The sequence below is a fragment of the Tenrec ecaudatus genome, chromosome 15, assembly GCF_050624435.1.
Source record: "Tenrec ecaudatus isolate mTenEca1 chromosome 15, mTenEca1.hap1, whole genome shotgun sequence".
Classification (NCBI taxonomy): Eukaryota; Metazoa; Chordata; class Mammalia; order Afrosoricida; family Tenrecidae; genus Tenrec; species Tenrec ecaudatus.
Genome location: NC_134544.1, coordinates 45,114,942 through 45,142,569, shown reverse-complemented (window position 1 = coordinate 45,142,569; position 27,628 = coordinate 45,114,942). Strand labels below are relative to the sequence as shown.

At 40.5% G+C, this 27,628-nt stretch overlaps 1 protein-coding gene across 1 annotated transcript in view; it reads right to left on the bottom strand.

Moving 5' to 3' along the window:
* Positions 1-7,843: 7,843 nt before the first annotated feature.
* DSC2 (desmocollin 2) overlaps positions 7,844-27,628 on the bottom strand; it is a 33,376-nt gene continuing 13,591 nt past the window's right edge. The window contains exons 5-17 of the mRNA XM_075533243.1: positions 25,883-26,038; positions 24,337-24,481; positions 22,715-22,881; positions 21,252-21,386; positions 20,580-20,765; positions 18,216-18,472; positions 17,953-18,095; positions 16,155-16,382; positions 14,412-14,648; positions 12,298-12,422; positions 8,640-8,930; positions 8,064-8,107; positions 7,844-7,973 (exon numbers count right to left, since the gene is read on the bottom strand). Of these exons, the coding sequence (XP_075389358.1) occupies positions 8,081-8,107; positions 8,640-8,930; positions 12,298-12,422; positions 14,412-14,648; positions 16,155-16,382; positions 17,953-18,095; positions 18,216-18,472; positions 20,580-20,765; positions 21,252-21,386; positions 22,715-22,881; positions 24,337-24,481; positions 25,883-26,038 (2,097 nt within the window). The 3' untranslated portion in view covers positions 7,844-7,973; positions 8,064-8,080. The remainder of the gene's footprint in view (positions 7,974-8,063; positions 8,108-8,639; positions 8,931-12,297; positions 12,423-14,411; positions 14,649-16,154; positions 16,383-17,952; positions 18,096-18,215; positions 18,473-20,579; positions 20,766-21,251; positions 21,387-22,714; positions 22,882-24,336; positions 24,482-25,882; positions 26,039-27,628) is intronic.

Genomic DNA, 27,628 nt, shown 5'->3' with positions numbered 1-27,628 from the left:
ACCTCCTTTATGCTCATGACATAAATCAGAAGCCACATTAGAAAAAGAGAAAGTTAACTGTTCTTTGATTTAGGCCTTAGCCTTGAATCCCCTGAATTTATTTTGTATTTATTGTTGTTGTGGGCCAACATGTTCATTCCAATTCGTTGTGACCCAATCTAACAGAGTAGAACTGCCCCCATAGGGTTTTCAAGGCTTTAATCTTTGCAGGAGCAGACTGGAAGGTCATTTCTCTCTTAAAGGGGCTGATGGGTCCAGAGCGGCACCTTTTGGTTTGCAGAAAAATGCTTAACCACTGTGTGTGCAGGGCACTTTACACAATACTTACTGCTATTTACACCGTGATTTATTCTGTCCCCAGACCTTTGGCTTTGACTGTAGTTGCTCATGCTCTCATTCTTTATCCTGTTTACTTCTTGGTATAGTTTTTCTTTCCTTTCACCAACATTCACCTTCTCTGCAGGTAAATTTCATCAGATAGCCTTACCAGGTGTCCGTTCAAGGTTAAAATCCTCTCCATCTTATGTGTAGAAATCCTAGAGAAACTTTATGAATCACTCCATTTCAACTTATACATTTCTATCATGCCATTTCTTTTAATGCATCTTATATGAATCTATAAATGTATAATATGTTTCTTAACACCCTTTCCAAAATTAATCACTTAAGCTGTTAATAAATTCCTGTCAATGGTTCTCAGACTTTATCCATGGCCAACAAGTCATTTCAAAATCATATCAACCTTATACAGAGTTTCTGGGACAATAATTTTTTTACATCAACATTGATACATACAGTATGTCACTGTATATCAGAGCAGAGATCCACATCTTTCTCCTGTGGAGCAGCTGGTGATTTTGAACACCCAATGTGATGGTTAGGTGTTGTGACTAGGTCAGGGTTGTCAGTAGTTTGACAGTGAAGGCCTATGATCTAACACAATGTAATCCACGCCATCAGGGATCTAACACAACGTAAAAACACTCCATGAGCAGCCAGCAGTTGTGACATGTGATGCCATCAATCAGGTCATAGGCTGATGCAATTGCAAGACTTATCAGGTGGGGGGCCTGCTCCTTTTAAGCACTCTGTGGGAAATCTATTCACTTCTGCTAGATCTGAAGGCTACATTTAGTTTGTCATCAGCAGACTGCTGACCTTGGAGTAATTTGACTTGGCATCCATCGGCTATTGTCTTCTGCTTCATCTTCCTGCTCTCTGGTTCATCACCCCCACAGCTGGCTGAGCCAGGAGAAGTTTCCAGATTAACATGTGATGCACAGTCTTGAATGGGAGTGAACTCACCATCTGGTAGAACTTGGTGAGTCATTTTCTTGGTATAAATTTCTTTATGTATACATTCTTATAGATAGATAGATAGATAGCATCCCTGGGTTTGCTTCTCCAGGGAACCCAGCCCAGCACATTTGACCTTGTAGCAACCCAATGCTTAGCTGACGGTGCTACTAAATTTCCTTTTGAGGATGGAGAAACATATTGAAGAAGCTTACTAAAAAGTGAAGACTTCTACACCCTATCCTCTCTCTTCCACATTGCCCCACCACCTATGTGATCCCCATTGAACGGACCTGGAATCCTTATTTTACAATGCACCACAGGTTATCCTGATGCAGGTGGTCTGCGGACTACTTATTTTTTTAAGTGCAAACAAACTTTTCAGCGAATTTAACCTACTATTTGTCAGCTGCAAAAGAAATAATATTCTTCTCCGTCTTCTTTTCTAAAGGAAGGGAAGGAGGGAGTGAAGGAGGGAAGGAGGGAGAGAGAACGAGAAACACTATAATTCTAAACTTTCTACCTATGTCAAAATGTCCTGTAGGGCCATAAGGCTACAGTCTCGTGGGAGTTAAAGATGGCAGAGAACAATCCCTAATTTCCCCTTGTGGCACTCTCAGTTAACACAGGAGTCTCACAGACATCAGTGAGATCTTCCTTTTGAGTGCCACGTCTATCAATTTTTTTTTCAACATAGCTGGTTCCCTTATAGTAAAGAATAACCAACTAACCAAACATATTTCTACAAAAGAATCTGTTTTAATAAAATCAAAGTTCTCTGTGCTTCTTTCTACCATCTATATCAATGAAATAGTTCTTTTTCCTTTTAGTATCCTATTGTTTTATATTAACAATGTATGTGGGATGTCATTATTGAAAGCGAAACAGAGCGATGCATTTATTTGTTTACTTACACTATTAAGCTCGTGATTAAAGTGGTCTTTGGATATGGTGAGAGTAAGGAGCAGGAAGGGAGATTGGGGTTGGCAGGAAGGCCACAATTGACCTTTGGGGATTTGGGTCACCAGAGCTACCACTAGAGACCTGGAAGAGAGATGCAAGAAGGAAAGAGAGAATACAAATATTCCAAACATCACACCAGACGTGCAAAGCACTTGCTCACTATTTACTAGGTCATGCCTACCATTAACTTGACAGATCCGTTCCTTGCATGTCAGGCAGAGCAGCAGGGCAGGGATGTATCTGACATACTAACCTCCATGTGATGTGTTCAGCCCAGGATTGCACGTTACTTTCCTGTCTTCTGGTCTTCATCTGAAGGTTGTCCCTCCTTTTGGTGACCACAGCAGCACCCTGGAGACTCACTGCTTACTGTGTGCCCACCCAGGCCAACACAGAGGCAAAGCTTAGCCCCTTTCCTTGGCTTTTTGTATCACAAGATACTTTTAGGGAGTCTTAATTTTAAACAGTTTACAAATAACTTTGATAAATTCATAAGCCCTATTCTGTGAGTTCCTAAAACTTCAGAGACCCTGAGGGCGCTAGTGAATCATCCCAGAGCAAAATTGCATGTATCACTCATGTTAGAACATGGTGACCATGGCATGACCATCACAAATAAATTCCCCTTTGGAAAATGTTTCCCCTCAAGGAAAAAATACTTCTTTAGAAAACCTAGCCTACTAGTTAACGTGTGTGAATTCATTCACTCATTTAACACATGACGACATGTCTACCGTGCCGTGGAGTGCACAGCAAGTGACGAACAACACAGACGAGGACTCTGGGAAGGCAGATTGCAGTGTGGTGCACCAGCTTACTAGAACCAAGTAAGGGCAGGTATTGGTGGCAGGAAAGACCCAGGGACAATACCTGCCTCCACCAAGAGGAAAGCAGAAGAAAGGGACTGTAAAACCTTAAGGCCACCCTTCTGTGAACTACGCAGTGAACCCAAATGCTTCATGTTCTGTGAACTCATTTTCTCTAAAATAAAAAAGAAATCGATGCAAAATGCAGCATGCATCTATAGCTATAATGGAAACTCAATGTCAAATCAAAGTAATATAGACCCACTCCACCCTTATGGACATTTCATATTTACGGCGGTAACAACAACGTCTCTTATTTTGTGCTTTAACCACGGACATCTAGTATTAGTGATCACCACAGCTCAAGTTCACAGGAATGATGGCTATGATATGGTTATACATCAACTAGGCTAGGCCATGACTCAGCAGCTTGGCAGACATGTAAGGATGTTATATAATTTGACATTTAAATAATGATGTAATTTAACAGCTCTGTAATGATAATGCTCGGCAATTATGTGATGATAAAACGAGACAGTTATGTAATGATGCTATCATGTCAATTCTGTGATCTGATGCAACAACACTGCATCTTTAGAGAATGCCAGTTTTGGCAAAGCACCCTGGTCTTTGGAATGTTACCATGTTGAAAAATGAAGAGTGGATGTAGTGTCCAAGAAAACAAAAGACCTAATTTGCATTTATTTGTAACCTACATAATACAATTTGATTCATCCAAAGGTATTGATGGTCCCAATTTCAGCAGCATACAAATGTGAACATTCTTTGTTCTCCACCGGTGAGAAAGGCACAGACACCTCTAAGTGAAAACTTTGCAGTCATGTTTTCAATATACAAAATTATGTTCTGGTGAATGAGGAATTTATTACTTATTTATTAAAGATTTCCGGGTAAATGAAGAATTAAGAAATGGAATTGTTTCTAAAATTCTTAGAAAGCTTGAGTGCTTTTGACAACAAACAAGATAGGCAATTGAGAGGAGAAAGAGGAACCCAGGACACTGTCTTAAGCCTAAGTATCAATCAGGAGGGCACCATTTATATAGAAAATCCAGGAAGACCTGATATGATGTGGAAATGATTACAGAGAAGCCGCACATATTAGCTGCCCTGAACTAACAGAAAATGCCTATTACTTTCTTCCTGTTGAAGAAGCACTATGTATTTTCAGGAGAAACCCTTAAGATTATTTTCCTCCTTGAAGAAACAATGGCTGACTAGGAATTTTATCTGCCGGTTAAATTCACTCTAAAGATTTGTCCCACTGATCAATGGCTATGGCTTAAGTAAGATGTCACTCTCAGAGTGCAAGAATCACAGACCTGGAGACTACTCTGGGCTATGACATTCTCAAAGACCATCATAGGGAAGGTCTCAGTTAAACATCCAGGAAGGAGGAAGAGGGCAGTTATTATAACATGTCAGTCGTAACGCCGAGCAGAGGCTAACGGCATGAATATTCTCAACTAAGGTGTTATCTTTCCATAAAATATTCATAACAAAAAACAAATATTAGGTGCTAACTCTGTCAAAACCTTTCATTAATTAACACTTTTAACACTGACAAACATCTTATACAGCAGACTTATCGTCACCCCACCCAATGCAAGTCCTATAAGTAATAAATTAGACACCAGGGTTGACTTCTCAAATTCCATAGGTTGTAAAACCAAACCAAACTCATTGCCATTGAGTGATCACTGACTCACAGTGAGCCCCTGCAGGTTTCTGAGTCTGTAATGGTTTAAGGGAGTAGAAAGCCCAGGCGTTCTCCAGCGGAGCTGCTGGTGGTTTCAGACTGCTGACCATGCGGCTCGCAGGCCAACTCGTATCCACTGTCCTACCAGGACTCCGAAAGGTAGTAAGAATATAGCAAAGATTTACATGGAGTATTTCTTATTGTAGAGCCATTGCTCTTAAGAGTTACCATGGTGATGGCCAAAGACCCCAAGCTTCTCCGACAATTGAACACTGATGTCTAAGAGAAAAGCTAGAGAGCAGGTGACAGAGGCTTGATCTTACACACTTTCACATACAGCTTTTTATTTGGAAATCCTATACAGATGATTCAGCAATTTTTGAAGTTTACATTTTGAATGATTCATCATACAAGACTCTAACATCAGCCAAGTCTTAGGAAGAGAAATATCCTCAACTGACAGTCTAAAGTAATAATAACAAATTCTGGTCTATTTTCTTAATTGGTTTTGTTAATGTGAAATGAATTATGAATTGTGAATTATTTGAAATCACTTAGTATCACTAGGTATATCTTTTTACGTGAACCACTCTGTGTGGATTTCATGTTTAAAAGAGAATGTTTATTTAAATGCTTTACAACTACTCTAGAAAATCAGTTCTATTACTACCTCCCAAGATGAAACATATCAAGAAATTATGCAACCTAACCAATATCCCATCACATTAATCTTTAGGATAGTAAACTTATGTAAAGGCAGTATTAACAATGAACCAAAGACCTCTCCGAATCAAGTTCTAAAGCCACACATGAAACACATGAAACACACACACACACACAAACACACACACCGCATATATCAGGGATTCTAAAGAAGGCATTCATTTTTCTAAGTAAGAAAATATGCAATCTTTTAAACTTGTATCAAAAATATAATTAACAAACTTACAATAATTTTTAAAACTATTTTATCAGAACTGGTAACATATAGGAATTTTGTATGTAATTTATTAAAATTAACTTTGGCAAACCTTACTGTGCAATAATGAAACTCTTACCAGTATACACTAATTACTGAATATGTCATCCCTTACAAATAATTGTTATTTGGAAATTCAAGACAGACACATTATGACCCATGATAAGGACTAAACGTACATTTTAAATGTTAATATAGTCAACATACATGCAGAATACATTGGCTAATATCTGACCTGGATTTTTTTAACTATTAATTTTACTTGCACCTTATTTAAAAATTCAAATCGTTTGGCACAGTTCTACATTTGCTAAAAACTGTAATTTTGAAATACTACAATGGCTTTACAAGCACATAGCTATGACTAGCCTTCATCTAAAATGGTATGAAAGAATCAGCTCTAACTAGTTTTTAAGATGCTTAATTTTGAAGCTTATTTCAAAAACACTGTCACTGTTTTGCATTTATAAACTGTATTCTATAGTAAATACATAAACTGAAAATATGCTATTATATAGATGTATATATTATACATGTATATATACCCATATACACACATATATACACACATCCAAATTTTAATTATACTCATCCTTTCCTTAATGCACCTATTCTTCACTTAATGTCAATCCCATGATCCACTTCTTTGTATTTATAACCTATTAAAAATCTATCTATTTTGCACATTAATGATGCACTTTGGCAGCATCGGACACCAAGGTGCAAAGTAAGAGAAATGCTGGCTGTGATGGCCAAGTTATGTGTTCACTTGACTGGGCCATGAATCTGAGTGCTTTGGTCATTTTGGAGTGATGCAATTTGGTGGTTATTATGTAACGATGATGTCATTCTCCATGTCATGTTGTCATCTGATGTGGTCCTCCATATTCACATAATGCTGATCGTCCCATAAGGACTGGAATTTAACCATGTCGTGGGGATAAGTGAGGAGTAGTTGTGTATAATGTTACTTGTAACTAAAACATGAAATACAGTTTCAATGCCTTAAGTAAAGGTTCTTGGTTGAGAACGTAAGAAGTAATCACCAAGATACTGGAACAAAAAAGGTAACATTATACTGCTTTTAAGAATGCACATATGTTTACACAAAACAAAATCAACGTAATTCATTTTGTAAATGAAGATAAGAAATACGACTTTTAAAAATATTTAGATGGTACATCGCAAGCAGCACATTTTAAAGATAAAGACATGGAGAGAGAGAGAGAGAGAGAGAGAGAGAGAGAGAGAGAGAGAGAGAGAGAGAGAGAGAGAGAGAGAGAGAGAGAACGACAGCACCCCTTGACATTTCCAAGGCATCAAAGCAGCAAGAGTAAATATATATTTTGAAAGCTTTTTGAAGTTGGGAAAAGTAACAAAGAAAATTTACATTCAGGGCAGGACCTTGAAGAGGACCAAACTTAGAAACTCAACTCCAGGAAAAGGGAATTAGAATATTTATGATAGGAAGTCTCCCTTTGCATTATGAAGGAAAGCCATGCTACAAGGATAAGACAACGTCAAGAATGGAATATATACACTTTAGAATATTTAGGAGAACAACATTTTTTCAGCACCAAATAATTGGTTAACCAGAGCTAATTTTAAAGCAAGTCCTTTCTAATCGTGCATTAGATAGCTCAAGCAGTGTATAGTGCAGACTTGAGCTCATTAAATTGCATTGCACAATTGATCAGCTTTTGTCATCATTCCCAAATGTAAACAACAATGGAGATGTCCTTAGTTTCTTTGCATCTGTTGATTTCCCTGGGTGGAAGATAAATTAGCAAAAACGACATGAAAATTGGAAAATATATGCGCTTATTTTTAGGGTCTCTCCATAACCAGGCACTTGGCCAAAGAACTTCCACTAAAATACAGGGTCAAGGTCCTTGATGTAGGATCTTCTATTTTTCAAAAGCTCTGGTTTTTATTAAAAAAAAAAAAGAAAAGAAAAGAAACACTAAGAAAATGGTAGCAAAGACACCTGCTTCAGTCAATTTCGTAAAGCACGCTCATCTCTTTACACATGTTTCTGCGAGTGTCCTAAACTTGGGCTCCAGATGATCCAAAAATGCAAGCCCATCTTCCTCTTGTTCGCTGCAACAACCTACAGATCCAGCCACCGAGCCCTTGCCTTCGTAATTATATGTGAGGACATAGTCTTGGGCAGGATTATCATCAGCATTCTGGAAACACTGCTGCACCTTCTGCCAAAATGAAAAACAAAACAGATTTTATTATTATTATTATTTTAAACACCAAAACTTACTAACATGAAAATAATAGCTTTGATTTACCTTTCATTGTTTAATTTTTAATCAGTGTGTCCTCTAATGGATTCCTACATATAGAAAATGCACATGATTGGTCTAGATCATAAATCACACTATCAAGTCAATATATGTTATATATAGCAGGGGTTGAAAAATCACACAAGCGACAGTAAGCACTCGATGGGTCATGACAAGAAGTCACTTTCTCTGTCACAATTATTGCTAAAAGAAAAATGCATCCATTAGATGCGGTCCAACTTGACGAGCAGGCACCACGCGTTCAGAATTTCAAGAAGGGCACAGTGCTTGCGCACATCAATATAGCTTCCTGTCATACTTGGCTTTCTAAGATATTTCTTGACAGGTTGAAAAGATTAAGCACAAAGTCATAAGAAAAGTAACTTAAATACCATTCCTCAGTAAGAGAATGAAAATGAAAAAAAAAAACCCTTTAAACATCTACTTACATCTGACCATAACCATGTAAAACTGAAGGAAAGATAACTTTCCAGTGACTAAACTAATAATTACAATAAACCATAATAATTCATAAGCCTAAAAGAAAATCAAAGTCAGTTTGTAGAACACAGTGAAACTCACTTCACCAAGACGGGGCTGAGTGAAATGATGCCATTCTGAGTAGGTGTGTCTGCAGTGGTCCACCTCCACATGTCCTCCCCGGCCAGGGTCCAGCGTGTGGTGTCCACCGCCCTTACACAAGTCCAAGGTTTGGTGATGCCCTGCCCCTTGGCAGGATTCCAAGGTGTGGTGGCCTCCTTTCACCATTTCAAAGGTTTCTTGACCTCCAGTTTTTATTCCTGGTCCCATGGTGCCACAAATTCCCTGGGCAGAACTGCCCACTACATGGGATGTACAGCCATTTGTGATATACTGAAAGAAAAGTTTGCATGGGGAAAAAACAGCAGTGAGAATCACTTACGAAAAAACAAAACAAAACAAATATAATGCCACATTGATTTGTTGTGCTAGAAGGTAAGCGCTTTATGGGTAGGGACCAAGTCTGTCTTGATCATTCTGCATACTTGCGGGAGCAAATTGCCTGGAGATGAACTCTGGATAAAGAATAGGTGCTGAAGTCTCTGAACACAGAAAACCTGGAGCAGAACGCTCTCCTGGGTGTCTGCTCTGAGAGACAGTGCATTATTGGGATAGTTTGAACCTCAATTCCTTCCGCAAGTCAGACAACACCCTCACCAGTAGTTTAAGCAGGGCCTGTGGCAAAGAGCTGCAGGCTCAGACGCAGGGAGCTGAGACGCTGCAGGTCTGACCTTGCACTACTTTCTCTCCTGTTCCCTGGGAGACTGTTGAAACACAGCCTTCTGCAGGTGGTCAGTTACACTTCCCTCTAGACTAGAGAGGAGAGGGGCTGAAGATAGTATTGCTTCAGTGTTTGCCTTCGAGGTATATTGTTAACATCCTCTGTGTGGGAACCTGTCAAAATATATTGCCAACAAACCTTGTGGATGCTGGATATGTGGCAATAGCCATACATAAAATTTCCTCGATGAAAATTCTGGGCCCAGGAGTCCCTCTATAACCTCCAGGAGCTCCATGTGCCCGCCTGCATCTTATCTCTTCTTAATCTATAATTTTCTCAATTCCAAACATGCCCCTTTTGATCCCACGTTCAGTTTGCGAGAGACCTGGTTCTTGTTAACCTCACACATACCAAGATAGACTTCAGAGAAAGCCCTGGTGATCGGACTCCCCCAAACCAACCAATGAGAACTCCACTGATGACAATGATCTGATCCACAGTCAGTCTTGGGCACGGTGGTGCCACACGTCGGGGCCCTAATGGACGTCAGCTACAAACACCTATTGGAAGGCTAGGATAGCACTGGATGTGTGTTAGTGGATAACCCGGTGAAGTAAGTGCAGATGCAGAGTGATCTGCCCTCGCATGGATCAGGCAACTTGATGTGTACTCCTTGGTTAAAACACATGTAGAAGCACGCCTATGGTCATTTTAGCAACAAGGTAGAAACAACCTAACTAACTACCAACAGATTAATGAATTACAAAATTCTGAAACAGACCCACAGTGGAATACTATGCTGTCATAAATAATGATGTGTTCTCAAAATCATGGATGAATCTTGAGGAACTCACAAAAGGAAGAATGGCGTGTTAAGTAAATAACATTACCCATGAGCACTAAGCTCTAATCAATGAGAACCTAAAAAGAAGCAACAGTTCATATTCACCCTAGACCAAAGGGGAACAAGGAAGCTAGATGAATGAAAACGGAACCACCAGAAGGAGAATAACGAGGATAATGGCACCTTGTTTAAAATGTTATCCATGTCACTAAGTAATATGCAAAGAAATCCTTAAAGGAGATTCGAACTTGTTATATAAATTTTCTCTAAAAATTGCAGTGAAATAAATATATTTCTTTAAGAAAACTTCTTAAAGTACTTTCAGCATCTCACACCCCCAAAACAGGACTATTATATATATATATATATATATATATATATATATATATATATATATATATATATATATATATATATATATATATATATATAAACACACTCACTGCAATCAAGCTGATAACTCATAGGGAACCTAGAGGAAAGCATAGAACCAGCCCTGTGAGTTTCCAAGACTATAACTTGTTACAGGAGTATAACCCCCCCACCTCTTCATCTCATGAAGCAACACATATATATTTACATATGTTATATATGACACATATTGTTTCCATATATAGGATATGTATTAGTGTTGTCATTGGGTTACATCAAGTTGGTTCTGAGTCCCAGCGACGCTATGAACCACAGACCAAAACACTGCTGGGTCCTGAACCATCTTCACAATTGCTATTTGAGCCCATGGTTGTAACACTGGGCTCCAACATACCCTGTTTAACCTTATTCCCCTTTACAGCAGAAAGAGACTCAAGAGTTTTAATAATAAAATATTATATGATTCAGAGCCCAGTCCATTTCCTGTCAGTTAAACCAAGAAGGATAAAGTTGCTATCCCGATCTTGTCTGCAAAGCAAATCCTTGGGTTGCAATTCGAAGTGAATCAGGCAGGGAGAACAGCGAGACCCCAAAGCCTTGGCCACTGGTCTTCTGTGCTTTGTTTTTGTGGGAAACGTTTCCTTCGCTATGAGTTTCGTGTTGTCCATCTCTCCCCACATGCCATCATTTGTTCCTTCTAAAAAGCTTTCCCTGCCATAGTCAATGATTATGCTTTTTACAAGGACTAGAAGTACTCCCCTCCACAAAAGGGAAGAGAAAACAAAGGTGGGGCTAACGACATCATTTGCCAGCATTGCTGCCACACATACTTGACTCTGGGCTGCTTTCCGGCTCACAAGAGCATAAAGAATCCTTTCAGTTCACGCTCCCAAACAATGCAGCTTGCAGTGAAGTAGGTTGCTCTTGTTGGGGGTTGGGGGACTATGGTAGTTACATAATCTGTGTCAGTCTGAGGATTCAGAGTGGAGGGGTCAAGTCTAGCCTGTCAATCAGGTAGTAGCTTGATGACCTCATTTGGAAGCGTTAAGGAGATAAGTGGCTCACTGGTGGTGGGGCACATGCTCACTGCCTGCGAGACAGCCCTGTGGAGAAGCCACATGGAGATCCCTGCCAGTGCTGAGATGCTTATGACGCCCCTGGATCCACAAGATCTCCTACCCACTGACCTGTGATCTTCCTGCACTCAGCATCATTGCATGTGTTTGGTGAGTCTGAAGAGGACTTTATAGAATGGTATCGGACATATGGGCTAATATCGGACTTATGGACTCGATCTGGACTGGGCTGGGATGTTTTCTCAATCTTCAACTGCTCTTGCATAAAAAGCTCCTTCTTATACACATATGAGTGTCTCTGTGAATTTGTTTCTCTGGTCTACCCAGACTAACACAATACTTAGTAATTATGCTAGTGATCTGTGAATCATTAAATGCAACATTTTAATGTCACAAACAGCAGTTTAAAAATACACAAAAGTCCAGGTCTAAAGTTAAAACCACAGAACATTTGAAGTAGACAATAATAATGACAAGCTAAACTATTTACTATTAAATAACACCATGTGGCCAAATTGAAACACCTATATTTTTACTCCAGGGGAGTCATTTGATCTGTCCCTGGGAAGTGATGGCACACTCTATATTGCAAGCGATCTGAAAGGGGAATACTTCACTGCAAAAAGTTCATCCGAGCGAATTGGGATAATTTACCATTTTCGTTTCTTAAAATGACACATTACTTACCACTTTGTCATCTCCGGGAGCTTCGGTGTTGGACACAATTAGGTTCTGCTGAATTACATCATCCGGAAAGGCTTTTTCTCCTTTGCTCATCGCAGTAGCCCCGCACACTAGTGTGAATAGAACACCTGCAGGAAGGGGGGGGGGAGGGTGTGGCTGAATAACTCAAGTTCATCATCACAGGTGATACACTTATGACTTCTATACTCATTAATACACACATGGAGTCATTTGGTCGTGCAAATGAGAAGTGTCCTTCTACTAGCTGAAAGGCTGGGTTTGAACCTACGGAGAGGTGCCTGAAAGAAAGGCCTCACAACCTCCTTCAGAGAGGTCCCAGCCTTGAGAACCTTATGGGCCAACTCACTCCTGCATCTAGGAGCCATCAGGACTTGGCACCAACTCAATAGCAATGGACTGGGCTTGGTTTTCAAACCACAGACCCATCGAAAATGTAAAAAGTGCTTATTAAAAGATGATATCCTTCGAGATCACCTAAGTATGAGTGCATCTATCTCTATAGTTTACAGTAGAGAAGCGTACACTACACAGATATGCCACCAGCAAATATATGCTTCATGATCTATTTCTACGTTGAATTCTATGAAGGGATGTCAAAAAGTTCATGGAAATAATGGGTGTTTTATAAAATAAGAATAAAAAATATAAACTTCACTTTTGAGCCCGATCTCCTTCAAAACACGCTGTAAGTGATAAGAGTAGTCACTTAACCCTTCCCTAAAAGACCTGAAGGTCTTGGAACTGAACCATGCCAATGAAGGTTTGTTGACATTATTAACTAAAGACAATGGGTGCAATGTAAAAGGTCTTTTAAGATTAGGAAATAATAACAATTCAGAAAGAGCCAAATCAGGACTGAGAGGTGGGTGCCGAATGAGTTCGCATCGAAACTTGCAGACTTCCCCTTGCTTGACGAGCGGGGTGAGCAGGGTCATTGTCTTGGTAAGAAAAGGGCACTCTCTAAGGAGGCTTTCCTGGGAATTTTTCTGCTAAAACTCAATAGAAACTCACTGCCACTGTCAAAGTCACATGGACTCTGATTCATAGTGGCCTTAAGAGTAAAACTGCAAATCTTTATGGGAGCAGAAAGCCTCATCTTTCTCCCCTGGAGTGGCTGGTGGTTTTGAACTGCTGATCTCAATGTTAGTAGCACAACTCGTAGTCCCTTCCACTAAAAGCTTCACTAAAGCTTTCCCTAACTTTCTGCTTTTGCTTTGACTGGGCCACTCCATGTCCTCGGGGTTCAGAGTCTGATTATGCTTCGTCTTCAGGGTCATCCTGGGAAAGCCGTGCTTCATCTCCTGTTATAATTCTTTGAAGAAATGCGTGTTTCTTCATCTAATTGATTGAAAATTGCCACAGAACGTTCTGCTCTTGTCTGTAGCTGATCTGGGTACAACAGCATTGACATCTATCAAGCAGCGAGTTTGCTTGACTTTAATTTTTCAGTAAGAGTTGTGTAAAGTGAACCAATTGAGATATCGATAGCTATCATTTCTGATGTTAATTATCAGTTCTGGTCAATTAGGAAGTGATCGGGATTTTTTTTTCCTTCAAAAATCGATGCAAATGTTCTGTCACAGTGGGTTTTAATTTCAACATGGTGTTAGACCTTCTTAAAATGAGTCATCTGTCTGTAAACTGCTTATTTCTGTGAGGCTTTGCCATACAAACTTCCTGTATGGCACCAATGATTTCACCATTCTTCCACCCAATGTCACCAGACATTTGAGGTTCGCGCTTCAACTTTTGTAGAACTTATGCTTCTCTGAGACGGGTTCTTTTCAAACTGATGGTTTAGTATTCTGAGTACCGTAACTGAGATCCTACTGAGGCCTTTTCTAACAAGTTAGTATGAACATATTTGGATGCAAAATGAAAAGTGGGGGAAATCCATGCATAGTTTTTACATATATACAGTTCATAACCTTTTTGAAGACCTTTCATATTTCAATTTTAACCAGAGATACTAGAACTAAAAACAAACGCAATCAAATATATAAATTAATGATATGTGTGTGTTGAATGGAACTACAGCTACATACAAAGGAACAGCTATAGCTAACAGCATTGATTTTAAAACAATGTCTACTCACAAAACAGCAACGCGATGCCCAACAGTATTGCAAGGATGGCCCACTTTCCCAGCCTCATGTTTGCATTGCCAGTTCTTGCACCTACTCGGAGTGTGCAGTCATTTTCAATAACACAGTCACATAGCAAAACATTGACTACAGTAAGTTTAGACTGGCCCAATACATCAGTGACTCTGATAGGTACTTCGTATGTTCCAAAAGGGGGATCATTCTTATAGTGAAGACGTGCGGCAGTATCTGAAAGAAAAGAAAGCCAAACATATGCGACGTCAGTGAAATTCTCTCCTAAATATAAATAACGAAATATGGAGTCTTCATCATTTGTCCCTACAAATGGGTGTCCCAATGGAATGACACAACTGCTCCAAGACTGAATAAGAGAGTGGACTGTGCAGATTTATCTTACGGAAAACACACTCCATATAAGAGCTGTCTCTACTGTCTCGGAAAGGCCTGTTGGTTTTTGGAAGCATGCATTTTAATCTGTTCATCTGACTCTTCCAGCCATAATTATTGGACTAGTCAAGACGTTAGTTTTATCATTTTATTTACATCACCAAATGAAAGCATTCAACATATATTTCCTTTGGTCCCTGATAGATGAGAAAGACTGCATTGTTACTGTTTAATGACTTTTGGTAACCTAATAATTCCCCGAATACCCCCCTTAATTAGGAGCATGTCTGTGAGTTCCGTGTGGCCATTACAATGAAAGATGGAAGTCAACATAAAAACCTAGAGTGGTGTGGGATGAGCGGTGGGTGTCACAGTAGGGTCAGAAAGCCTGGAGGCAGGTCTGACCCCTGCTGTGTGGCAATAGGGAAGCCAGAAGAGCTCAGACAGGGCTGTCCCATAGCGGTTACTGCCAGGGTCCAGGCACAGGGTGGGCAGAGGACCAACGACATGCAGAAGAGTTAGGAGCTATGCATGTAGTGGTGCAATGGTGGTGTGTAGAGGGCTTCCCTTCCCTTTTCTCCTTCTTATCACATTAGATCTGTCCCTGAACTGAAATGACAAGGAGGGACTGGGGATTGGGTTGGAAGAACCCCAAGGAGCATAAAATACAGAGGAAATGATCAGAAGTGAACTTGGTGACAGAGAAGCGGGATGGCTGGCAGACAGGAGGATGCGCGCCAAGATCCTGCTGTGATGAACGGATCAGTGTTCTGGGGGAGCTGTCTATACCTTTTCTATATGGGCTGCACTCCTCTGGGTGACCCACAGCCACTGGGTGAGTGATGAGCAATAATACTGCTTATCAAAGCTCGCTACGGGACCCCTGTGAGGGGCCACGGGAGCCGCACAGTCCTCAGAGCATACCCTGGGGCTGCCATCTGGCCTGTGCTGCCGCTTCACTGCTGTTTCTGCACAATCTTGTTTCTCCTTCTTATGACAACTGATCCCAAGTATATTTCTTAGTGAACCAACATCTTTTCCGATTAAGCTCCACTGTAGAGTCAACTTCATAGAGCGTCAAAACCAATAAACGAGGATCTCTTCCTGGAGGCACACAAGTCGGGGCTGGGACGCTTGCAGTGGAAGTGAGAATTCATGTAATAGCTAAGTGAATTACTGCACCGAGTTAGAGAGGGACCCCAGGCCACCTCCCACCACACGGAAACGGATACACTTACTGGCTTTCATTGGTGGTTCCCCCACGGATTATCCCTTCTAGTGCACCAAGAGAAAGAGCTCAGACATGCTGATGTTGAGAAGACCAAAGCAATATTTAGGAATGCATACCATTAAGTTTTGTCAGTTCCCACATGGCCTGTACATCTGAACCCGGGCCACTCTCCACCATGAACTTAAAGGGTGGGCCATGCTTCGGGTCATCAGGATCAACAGCGACAATCTCCGCAGATGACATGGTGGGTTTACAGATTATCACTGTGGGTCTGGGAATGAATGGTCCATTGTCATTCACATCTTCAAGCATAAGTCCCAGCGTTCCGGTACACGTTCTTCCATCTAGAAAAACAAATACAGTTGTGAGTTTTTACCATGATACTGTCAGTTGAATATATTTTAAAACATTTCATAAGAATCTACACCATACATACTATAATAACAAGCACCATAAGAGGCTAGGTTCTCTGGAAATACTAAAACATAACTCTTGGTTGTTTTCAACTGGGTTTTGTACACAATCATTGTTATTTGGCTGTATTCCATCATTCACTAAAAAGCTAGAATAGACATAAGAATTTTAATAGAGGCCAGCATTGACTGGTTTTCAGGGGAGAAAATGAGAGTTCATGAACAAGGACATGTCTGATATATTTGAAAGGATAAAAAAACTTAGGCGGTGGAAGCATGCGATAGACTCACAATGTGATCTGGGGGCACTGAAGGGAAAGAGAGACACGGGTGTTGAGATAAGCAAGGCTCCTCTTATAAAGAAAGCAAACACAAATCAAACAGACCAAAGAGAACAGCCTTCAGGAGTTACCAAGTGGGACAGTCCAGAGGGGAGAAGATAAACAACAAGTTCGAGAGTGAGAGGCATTCTCTTGGGTAAACGGTAAGATACTAACGTACAAGAGAAAAAAGATACATCAGAGGTGTTGGGGGAAGGTAAGCTATTGGGATAGCCGAAACATAATTTACACTGTTGAGCACAAAACTTATTACCTAAAATGTAAAACCCCACTTTAAAAAATTTTTGTGTCAATTTAAAATATTGAAAAAAATTTAAAACAAACAGCAAGAAAATTAAAACAAAAGTCTCCTTGACTGCTCGAGTCAGGAGCTTGGAATTGATACAGGATAAAAAAGGATGTGAGGTTTAGAACAGAGAGACTGAATGTTAGAAGTGATAACCTTTGGACAATTAGAACAAAAAAATAGCAGTTAAAAAATGGGTGAAGACCTGCAGAAAGGGAGAAGTACTTGCAAATTGAGATCATCACGATGGACTGTAGTCTAAGGAATTCATCTATCTACTTCCATAGCATTTTTCCTGAATAAATCCTCCTCTGAGACACTGCAATGCAAAGTCTGAGCGTTTAAAACGTGAAGCAGTTGTGGATCTGGATTGTAAATAGGCAACAAAGTTATGAAGTCAAAGCTGAAAGCCAATCCAGGATCTCTGTTCAAACCTCTCTTCTCTCTATGGGGGCCTTGGGCAGAGGATGAGGAAGAGGAGAAAAACAGGTGTGCCATCACTGCTGGGGCTATGGTTTATGCCGCGCTGTCACCTCCGGAAGGTGGAAAACGCATCCAGCGTTGACCAAGACAGCTACGGCATCATGATGGGACTGTGCTATCTTTAGAATCGCCTGAGGACAGGAGCTGCAGAGAAGCACGCCAAGACCTGGTTCTGAGCCATCAAGACTGTGCACACGGTATTCTCAGACTTCCACGGAACTCCAAGACGTTGTCATGCCACATCCGACTCACAGCAAGCCTGCAGCATAAAGCAGAGTTGCTACCAAGCCTAGCCTCTTCTTTCAAATTTCGTTATTAAAAAGAGGAATTGTTCCGCAGAGACACGTGCTGTGATGTATGTGAGGTATGTGAATGCACATACAAGTCTTACCTTTGTCTGCGGCAAGGACTGTGATATTATAGATGCCATTTTTGATGGCCTCGGCTTCTCGATCCAGGCTTCTGAAAGTGGTGATTGATCCTGTGCCCTCGTCAACGGTGACCCATCCTCTCGGATCATTTATCTTCCTATAACTGCTCATTTCGGTGAATTCAGACAACGAAAGTTATAGTGAGCTCAATCATCGCATGGCCATCGAAATAAAAGTGATGCATTTAGAACGCACGTTAAATTTACAGTAGAGTGGTACATACCTGATGCCGCTGCTGCTTCTGCTCTCTGGGTCATACGCCTTATACCCATTGCTCCGTGACCCCGCGGGGGCGTTTTCTTTAATCCGAACCATTTGAAACGGAGGGCTACACTCGGGGCCCTCATCCTGGTTTCTCACATTAACAGTAACGGTCGCAGTGCTCATGGCTGTTTTGGAGGTAGACTCTTTCACATATGGCGCTTCATTGACAGCACCGATTTGCAGGACCACCTGCTGTCTTTCTTCATAGTTCAGAGGCTGCATTGGCATAGGGGTGGAACATTAGCTCAGGTCCTTTGAAGTTTGCCCATGCTAACTACAACACACCACTAGTTGAAATTAAAAATATGCACATGCTGCCTTCGAACTCATCACGAGACTAGTAAGCCTACATCCAGACACTTGGTGATGGAGGAAGGAGAAAATAATCAATCATTTAGCGGATCCAATATTTGTGTGAAGCAAACAGATCAAAACAACAACAAAAAATTAGCCCGCTCCTCAACCGCAGAGTTAACACCAATAATTTCACTGGTTCTGATAAAGATTTCAAAGTGCAATAAATATGATGGGAGGTTAGGCCATTCGGATCCAACCAATACTAATTTATTAATTACTCTATTAATATTTGGATAGCTTGTCCTCTCCTCATCTAAAAAGGGAAATTATTACCTGTGCCTGACTTGTCATAGAAAAGCGAGTCAAGTTTTATAAAATACCTTTAAAAGGAAAGGGATATGGAAACAGAAGGTTTATGGAAATTATGTTTTCCTTTTCTCACTGTTATCCCAGTTATCGTGTGCCCTGGTTGCACAGTAACTAAGCATTGAACTTAAAAAGGAGTGGTTCGAACCCATCAGGAGGCAGATGCAGCAAACCACCTCCATAAAGGGCTACCCTTGGAAACCCGAAGGGGAAGTCCTTTTCAGTCCTCGGGGGCTGCTAGGAGTTGGAACTGACTCCACATGCTGGTCAGTTTCATATTCCAGTTACTTTATTTTTGCCTGATGTATAGCTGTCAAGAGAACTGGTGAAGGCACTTTTGGGAATTCTGATAGTTCGCTAGGTCTCAGCCTTCACAAAGACAAATTCCCTTCTTAGAATATCACATATTAGAGCCACGAAATGAATTCATGTATTTCAACTAATCTTTATGATTGTAAAAACAAAGCCTATTTAGCAATTTTGATTTGTGCCTCTTGAGAAAGAAGTATAAGGGAAATTCCATAGATCTATGATGGCATCATAACCGAGCTGATGACTGGGCGGAGCCAGACACAAGCATTTCCCCAAGGGAGCTAGAGCTCCAAGAGTGTCAGGGACCTTCTGGCGCTTCGGAGTGAAAAGTGACTTCCTCAGAGGGGCTGTGGAAAGAACAGCAGTAGGAAGGGGTTTAGGAATATTCACGTACTGGAATGGCTGAGGATGTAGATGGTAAGGATGTTATTTATGTGTAGTAGGTACAGAGGAGTCGAGCTACAAATAGCCTCTATGTGGCTCTGATAAGGCCTAACAACACATCATTTGCACAATTCAGAAATCAAGTATGAGCTCCGCGATGCTGCTACGGAAAATATGGAAAAGTACGCCACTGGTATCAAAACTGTGCTAGCCCGGGGATCGCTACCAGAGACGAGAGACGGAGTACAAAGTCGATACTGTGTTCTATTAGTTGCAAACAAGAAGAGGGAAACACCCTGAATGTCGAGCCCTGGAAGAATGAATAGACAAACTTTGGCACATCCACACAAGGGAATAAATGGTAGGCCATGTTCAAGAATGAACAAGAGTCTGTGAAACATCCACGTCACGGAGAGAATTAAAGAGCATGATGCTGAGTGAAATTAGTCCATCATGAAAGGGCAAATTTGGATGAGATCATTGCTCTTACAAAATCAAGAACAGGTTTTCACATGAAAAGAAGCAGACTTTTATCTGAAGTGGGAAGGGAGAGAAAGGAAGGAGAAGGAATAGGCTCGAGGTGTTAGCGTCTGTTCTAACCTTGAGAAAGGGGAAATAACATCCAACAGAAGGGTGATTGGGGGAAAAAGATGGAAACAATAAACCATTGATCAGTATGGCAAGTTTGTTGAATACAAACATGCTGATGTGACCTGTAAATGCTCATATAATTCACAGTTGTTTTAAAGATAGCAATTACAAGGTGGATACTACAGCAATTCAGTTGAAAACATGTGCTACTGCTGTCCATCCTACCTTCCATTAGCTATCGTGCGAACATTTCATTCATGCTTACTTGCAGAGTGATGTGTCTACACTACACAGAATCACTTTCATTACACGTAAGCTTGCCAGCCTTTGGCATTATAAACTACAAGTCACTCACTTCCTACTTTATTCTTACCTTAACCACCCACAGAACTCCTTCATTGGTCATGGGATCTGTCACAATTTTAAAATTTCCATTTTCATTCCCCTTTAAAATGGTATAATTAGCTCTCCAATTAGCAGTATTAACTAAATCTTTATCTTCAACAGTAACACGTAAGATTGCCACGTCCACTGTATTTTCTTCCACTGATGTCACATACTGGGGAAAAAAATGCGATTAGTAAATTTCACAAAAACAGAATATCATGCAAAAATAAAGCTTCATTCTTCTAACTCCCAAAAAGCACCGTGTTTGTTGCAAGAAGCCCATGAGCTGGTTCCGACTCACAGCAGCTCGCTGGACAGAGGAACGAAGCACAGCCTGGTTCCGTGCCTCCTTCACTCTCATGCCCACCCTGGGACCCCCCACTGTAGGCCCTGTGTCAATACAGTGGGTCGTCGGCTTCCTGCTCACTATCTACCTTACCAGCATGATGTCCTTCCCAAAGGACTGGTCTTTCCTGATAGGCTCTCCAAAGAGCAGAAGACACAGCACGACATTTAACTGACTTAAGACCTGAGACCGAACTGCTGCCATGTCACTGGGGCTACCACATTGGAAGAGATCATAGGAAACATATGGGGAGAGTATTGTTATTATCTCACGGCATTACAGATCTTCCTCTCATCGATATTATGTACTTACAGAGGTACGAGTGAACGTCGGCAAGTGGTCGTTTACATCTTCTATATTGATAATACAAACTGCGGTTGTCTGCAATCCAAAATATTGGCCATCCATGTCTTGCACTTTTATTTTTAACTGGTACCTATTAACTGACTGAAAACAAAGAATTGTATGATTAGACAAAAGCAATGCCATTATCAATGAAACCTTCATTTATATATTCTGTAAGTTTCATCGCATTAATAAATTTAGGTATAATCTTCTATTTCATATCCTTCCTGTACTGGCAGGAGACTAATTTCCTCACACTAGTAATTTTCAAGTAGACTATGAAATTACAGTAATTTATCAAATTTAAATTGCTATCAACTTTAGATTATAGTCAATAGGTTTGGAGTTTTGGTCAGGGAGGGTGAAACAATGAAAACAGAAATAAGAATATTGACATTTAAGACCAGAGGAATAACTTATTAAGTGAGCATTCTGTGATACTGGGATGAATGAAAAAATGTCATGAAAATGAAAAAAACAACAAAAACCAAAACGTGCAGGGGGCCAAACACCAGAGAAATGCTGCTCTAATCATGCAAGGTAAAAAGACAAGAATCTGATAGGAAGTTTGAACAACCAAAGAAACATCTAATAAATAATATTACTATATTGGTGAGATTAAAGGTTATCAGTTTAACAAATAGGTCATTTAAATCACCATAATAATTTGTATGAATAAATGATTTTTGGTCAAGGTGATAGTTGAATAAGTATCCAAATTATGAAGATTTTGGTAGAAATGAACTAAAAAGAAGTGCAAAACAAAATGTGAAGTAAGATGAGCATGCTTTGAAAAGTTTGCGGATCTAAGCAGCAGGAGGAGGCATGTAACACAGTCTCCACAACACGGCTCCAAGGGGACAGCAGAATAAACTTAGGTGAGGGGGAAACAAGGCATTCACGTGACCTTCCATTGGAAATGTGGAAAGCAATGTGTAGTTAGAAGGAAAAAAGAATTTAATGTTCGAGGTGTGTACCTTGGGGACCCATGCCATGTTCAAATAAGAATGTCGAGGAATCAATTGAAAAGGGGAAATCAGAGATTAGAGATGCAGAGTTTGTTGTTGTTGTTGTCTACCCAAGGGGAAAAATTTAGATGACCTTATTGAGATGAGAGAAAAAGAAAAGCATTTCTCGCTCTGTAGATAGAAAATTTTCACCCACGGCCAAAATTCATTCTTTTTATTTGACATATTTTATATTTATAACAGATGTTAATATTAGGATTTTACAAAAGTCAGGAAAGAATGAAGTAACATTTCAAGGACAGTATACTGTAAGCTATTTAATAATCTTCCCTAATGTATTTTCAGTATGAATTTTTCTCAAATACAATTCTCAACACACTTTTCAAAAGCACGGATTAAAGGAGATATACCAGTAGTGTTAGGTAGTCATATTGTAGCTTTTCATTAATATTCATAAGTTACCTCTCTGTTCAGCTGAGGCGAGGACAAGGTGATGACCCCAGTCTTGGAATTCATGGAGAACAGAGTTGGCAATGCTGGCATCTGCTCAATGATGGAGTACTTCAGGCGGGTATGCATCGTGTCAGGCTCATCTTTGTCATTTGCACAGACCTGTCCCACCGTAGAACCTGTATATTGAAAAGTACTCTGTGGTGTGCAAACCTTTACAACACGTTCAATGCCTCTACTTCACTCCTCTCCACCTGCCTCAAAATACTGTTGGATGACTCGATGATAGAGGAGAATGATGGCTTCTTCTAGAAGTCTAAGTTCTAGTCTAAGTTTCATTTCCGTTTACATGCATTAACATCCTAGCACTTTGCATTTAGTTTATAGTTTTACAAATGTTGACCACATTCTTCCATGGCCTTTGTCATTCTAGATTATAGGATTCTATTTAGTCCATTAAAATTACTTAGATGGACCACTTGGGTCAGTTTGCTCTGACAATCATTAGCTCAGTTACCTCTTCCTAGAGGAAGTCTTAGAAACTGCGTTCTGAATTCTCACTTCAGTTACAATGGCCCATTTTATAAGTTGGATAAAATATTTGTAGTATTTTTGATGATCTTTAACATAATGCCTGCGATATTGTCATTTAATCACTATTAATATCAACTATAACAGTAGATATCCTCAAAGGTAAGTTTAAATTGTTCAAAAATGTACTTCTTTTATCTTAAAAGTAAATCTGTTTCAGCTCACATTGGAGAAGCAAAATAACTTTTTTTGAGTAACTTATTTTTCAGGTCATATACTTGGCATTCCAGGTCTATCATGCCTCATTTAATTTACACGACAATCTTATCTATCAAAAATAACTTTTTACAGATAACGACACTAAGGTTTATTAGGAGTCCAAAATTTCTCCAGGATCACAAAGCTAATAAAAGGTCAAGTAAAATTACAGCCAATGCAGCCTGGCTAGCAAGTCCCTTGTTTTGTCCCCAGGACATGCTAGCTTCCACTGGCCATAGTGAAGTTTATCTCATGAACTGAAACACATGGAAAGAGTCATATATTGTGGGGCAAATGGTGCAGTGCTCTCCTACTAGCCAAAATGCCAGCAATCTGAAGCCACCAGCAGCACCTGGAGAACAGATCTGGCATCTGCTTCTGAAAACTCACAGCCTTGTAAAACCTATGAAGAAGTTTTACAATGCGCACTTGGGGTTGCCATGAGTCAGAATCAACTAGAAGGTAACTAACAACAAAAACAAGAAAACTATGTTTTACGCTGACAGCGGGGTGGTTCAGTGGCAGGACTCTGATCTTCCACGTAGGAGACCCAGGTTCAATTCCCAGTCAGTGCATTTCAGTGCTGCCACCACTCCTCCATCAAGGGAGGATTGTATGTTTGCTCTGAGGCTGAACGGGAGTCGGCAGAGCTACTAGACGGGAAAAAACACAGGGATCTTAAAAGCTTGGTGGTCTGTTTCTAAAAATCAACCTATGAAAACCCCATGCCTCACGACAGTTTCATCCCATTGTTCATGGACTTGCCATGAACTGAGCTAGGGGTGTGGCGGGGAGCAACTCAGAGCAGTTGATAACATAAACAAAAAGTTTAGGTGGGTACTCACCAACTCGGCAATTTTCAAAAATTGTAAAACTGTAAGTTTCCTCTGTGAAAATTGGGTAATTGTCATTTTCATCTTCAATTTTGATGAGTAGGGTCAGCGGAAGTTCGGGAGTGTATCCATCTGGAGTTGTTGCAAAGGCAATTAGCTATGAGGAAGAAAGAACGAAAATGAACTGTTCAAATAGATATAATTCAAATTTGGCCTTGAATCTGGAGAATGCTCAGTGCCATAGAATGAGTTTTGCTACTTGTTATTGTTTTAATACCAAAAGAGATAATAAAATGATGGATGTAGGATAGCATTTTATGGTAGACATTATTAAATTTAACAGCATAAACGAATTTAGGCTCTTCACTGCAGTATTATTGTCAGGAACTTAACAGTTTCATTATTTTCCTAAAATAGTCTTGAAGATTTTTTGTTGTGTTTGAAAACTTTTGATTTTAAATGTTAGATTTTTCAATGCAACATTCTAGATCTTTTTACACTTTGGATTTCTTTTGTCCTGAGAAAATTGGGTTATTGTTTTATTTTCTGTTAGGATTTTAAGCAGTTTGCTAGTCAGATTTATACAGTTCTTTCATAAGCATTTTTTGTTTTATTTGAAAAACAAGAGTCGGAAATAAACAGCCTCCTTTTGATTTTATAGCATAAGAATTGATTCCAACTTTTCTTGGAATTGTCATCATAAAAAGAACAGAGCATTACCAGTACCTGGAAAACTACACTGTAGTATTTCTAAATCTGAACATTAATTCTAAGTTTAAATATCTATTAAGTTAATTTTCTCTACGGATAATGAACTCACCCATAATAAATGCAAAATCATTAAAATGTAGTTGCTCACAATGACCAAGTCTCAGTGAGAAGTCCAAATTTGGTAAAATACCTCTTTCCCATCATCCCACTGTGGGAAGTTACCTAGGTGACTAAAGGGTTAAATAATCCCAGTGAACCACGATCCAAACTTCTTACTTGCGCTTCACATGTTAGCTTTCTTCCATTACAGAGGTGGCATATCTGGTACTGCGGTGTGCTGTCTGCCCCCACTAACCTCTTCGGCATTTCTGCACCCTAAAGAGGTTCAATAATCTTTTCTGCCAACAGAATAGCTACTTTTAAAATGGCCCTTTTGAATAAAAACAGCACATCAAGAACAAGCATTCGCTTGCTATTGATTTTTTCGATGAAAATTCCCTGTTTCATGTAAAGAGGGTGTTATTAATATAATCACAACCTACTTTGAGAAGCTCAGAAAACAAACCAGAGGAAATGAATTGAGGAAACTCAGTACCATCGAGTCAATTCAGACGTTCAGGATGGAGTAGAAGGGCCCTGTAGGGTTTCCTGTGCGATTACTCTTTAGAGCAATGGAGTTCCCTCTTCCAACTGGGGACACTGTGGGCAGCCACCCAAAACTTAGCCCACTTCTGGGTGGACAACCATAACACTTACTGATACAATAGATGAACATTATACACTTAGCCCACTCCTGGGTGGTCAACCATAACACTTGCTGATACAGTAGATGAACACTAGACTTTACCTCAAAAGATTCGTACTGTTCACGATCTACAGCACCAGTACAATACAGGTTTCCTGTGTCTCTCTCTACATAAAATAAATTAATCGGCTCTCGATCAACGCCAGGCCCTCTGATGGAATAGTACACGGTGTAGTTTTGTGCTGTATCAGACTGAATCTAGAAAGTAGACATATACATAATAAACAAATGTATGTTTCATCAAAACTTGCATTTATATATGCATGCTGCTTACTAGTCCACATAAAGAGTCCATGGGAAACGACTTGCTCTATCATTTATTACTGCGCATGAATAAAACGTGGCTAGAGGACAATGAAGGCTACTGGCTGAGTCATCTAAAAGACAAGCCCGAAGAAAATAACAGAGTAGCATCGTAGTTTTCTAGAACCAGTGAGGAATATTTTAAAGGCTAATGACACTTATAGAACCAAGCACTGCCAGGTGAGGACAAGTCCCTGTCTTAGAAAACAAAGAAAGTATCCTGAACATAAAAGTATGTTTACTTTAAAAAATACAATCTTCAAAGGGCTAAATTTGTCATGTATGGGCCTTAATAGTACAGACATTAGGTTTCAGGTGTCCTGACTCCCGGGTATAAACTTGGGGTGGGTGTTCCTTAGTTAGCTTCCATTACTTGTCAGTGGCTTCCTTGTGGTAGGAGCTGAGCGGGGAAAGCAATGTGTGAGTGAGAGTCAGAGACTATTCTGACAAGTGCGTAATTCTGGTTTTTAATCCCCAAAGTAATTTTCTTCCAAACGGTCTCTATTCTCTCAGTAAAATCTGGACTCTCTTTTGATCAGTATGGCCAGCATAGTTGTTCTCTAAACTATTTTTCCCCAAAGCTTTAATAAATGCTCCTCTCATCTCATCTGTAGTTGGGCTATGGGGGAGAATTTATTTTCCTATTTAAAGGAAGGGAAAAGTAACCCGAACCATACACTGAGCGGTAGCCAGCACGAGCAGTGGAAGGAGGCAGGGCTTGCTGGCATTTCTATGAACCACCCATTCAGAGGGAGACAGGCGATGTGGATCCTGTGTGCAGTGGGAACCAACCATTCAGAGGGAGACAGTCAATGTGGATCCCGTGTGCAGTGGGAACCCACCATTCGGAGGGGACAGTCAATGTGGATCCCGTGTACAGTGGGAACCCACCATTCAGAGGGAGACAGTCAATGTGGATCCCGTGTACAGTGGGAACCCACCATTCAGAGGGATACAGTCAATGTGGATCCTGTGTGCAGTGGGAACCCACCATTCGGAGGGGACAGTCAATGTGGATCCCGTGTGCAGTGGGAACCCACCATTCAGAGGGGACAGTCGATGTGGATTCTGTGTACAGTGGGAACCCACCATTCGGAGGGAGACAGTTAATGTGGATCCCGTGTACAGTGGGAACCCACCATTCGGAGGGGACAGACGATGTGGACCCCGTGGGCAGTGGGAACCCACCATTCGGAGGGGACAGTCAATGTGGATCCCGTGTGCAGTGGGAACCCACCATTCAGAGGGGACAGTCGATGTGGATCCTGTGTACAGTGGGAACCCACCATTCGGAGGGGACAGGCGATGTGGATCCCATGTGCAGTGGGAACCCACCATTCGGAGGGGACAGTCGATGTGGATCCCGTGTGCAGTGGGAAAAGCCACAGACAGCTGGATGGGGATTTCTCCTTTCTGACAGCTGGCTTTTGTCATCCTTTCTCAGCGAGTGTTTTTTGGAGTTCCAAAGCTACATCAGGTTCTCTG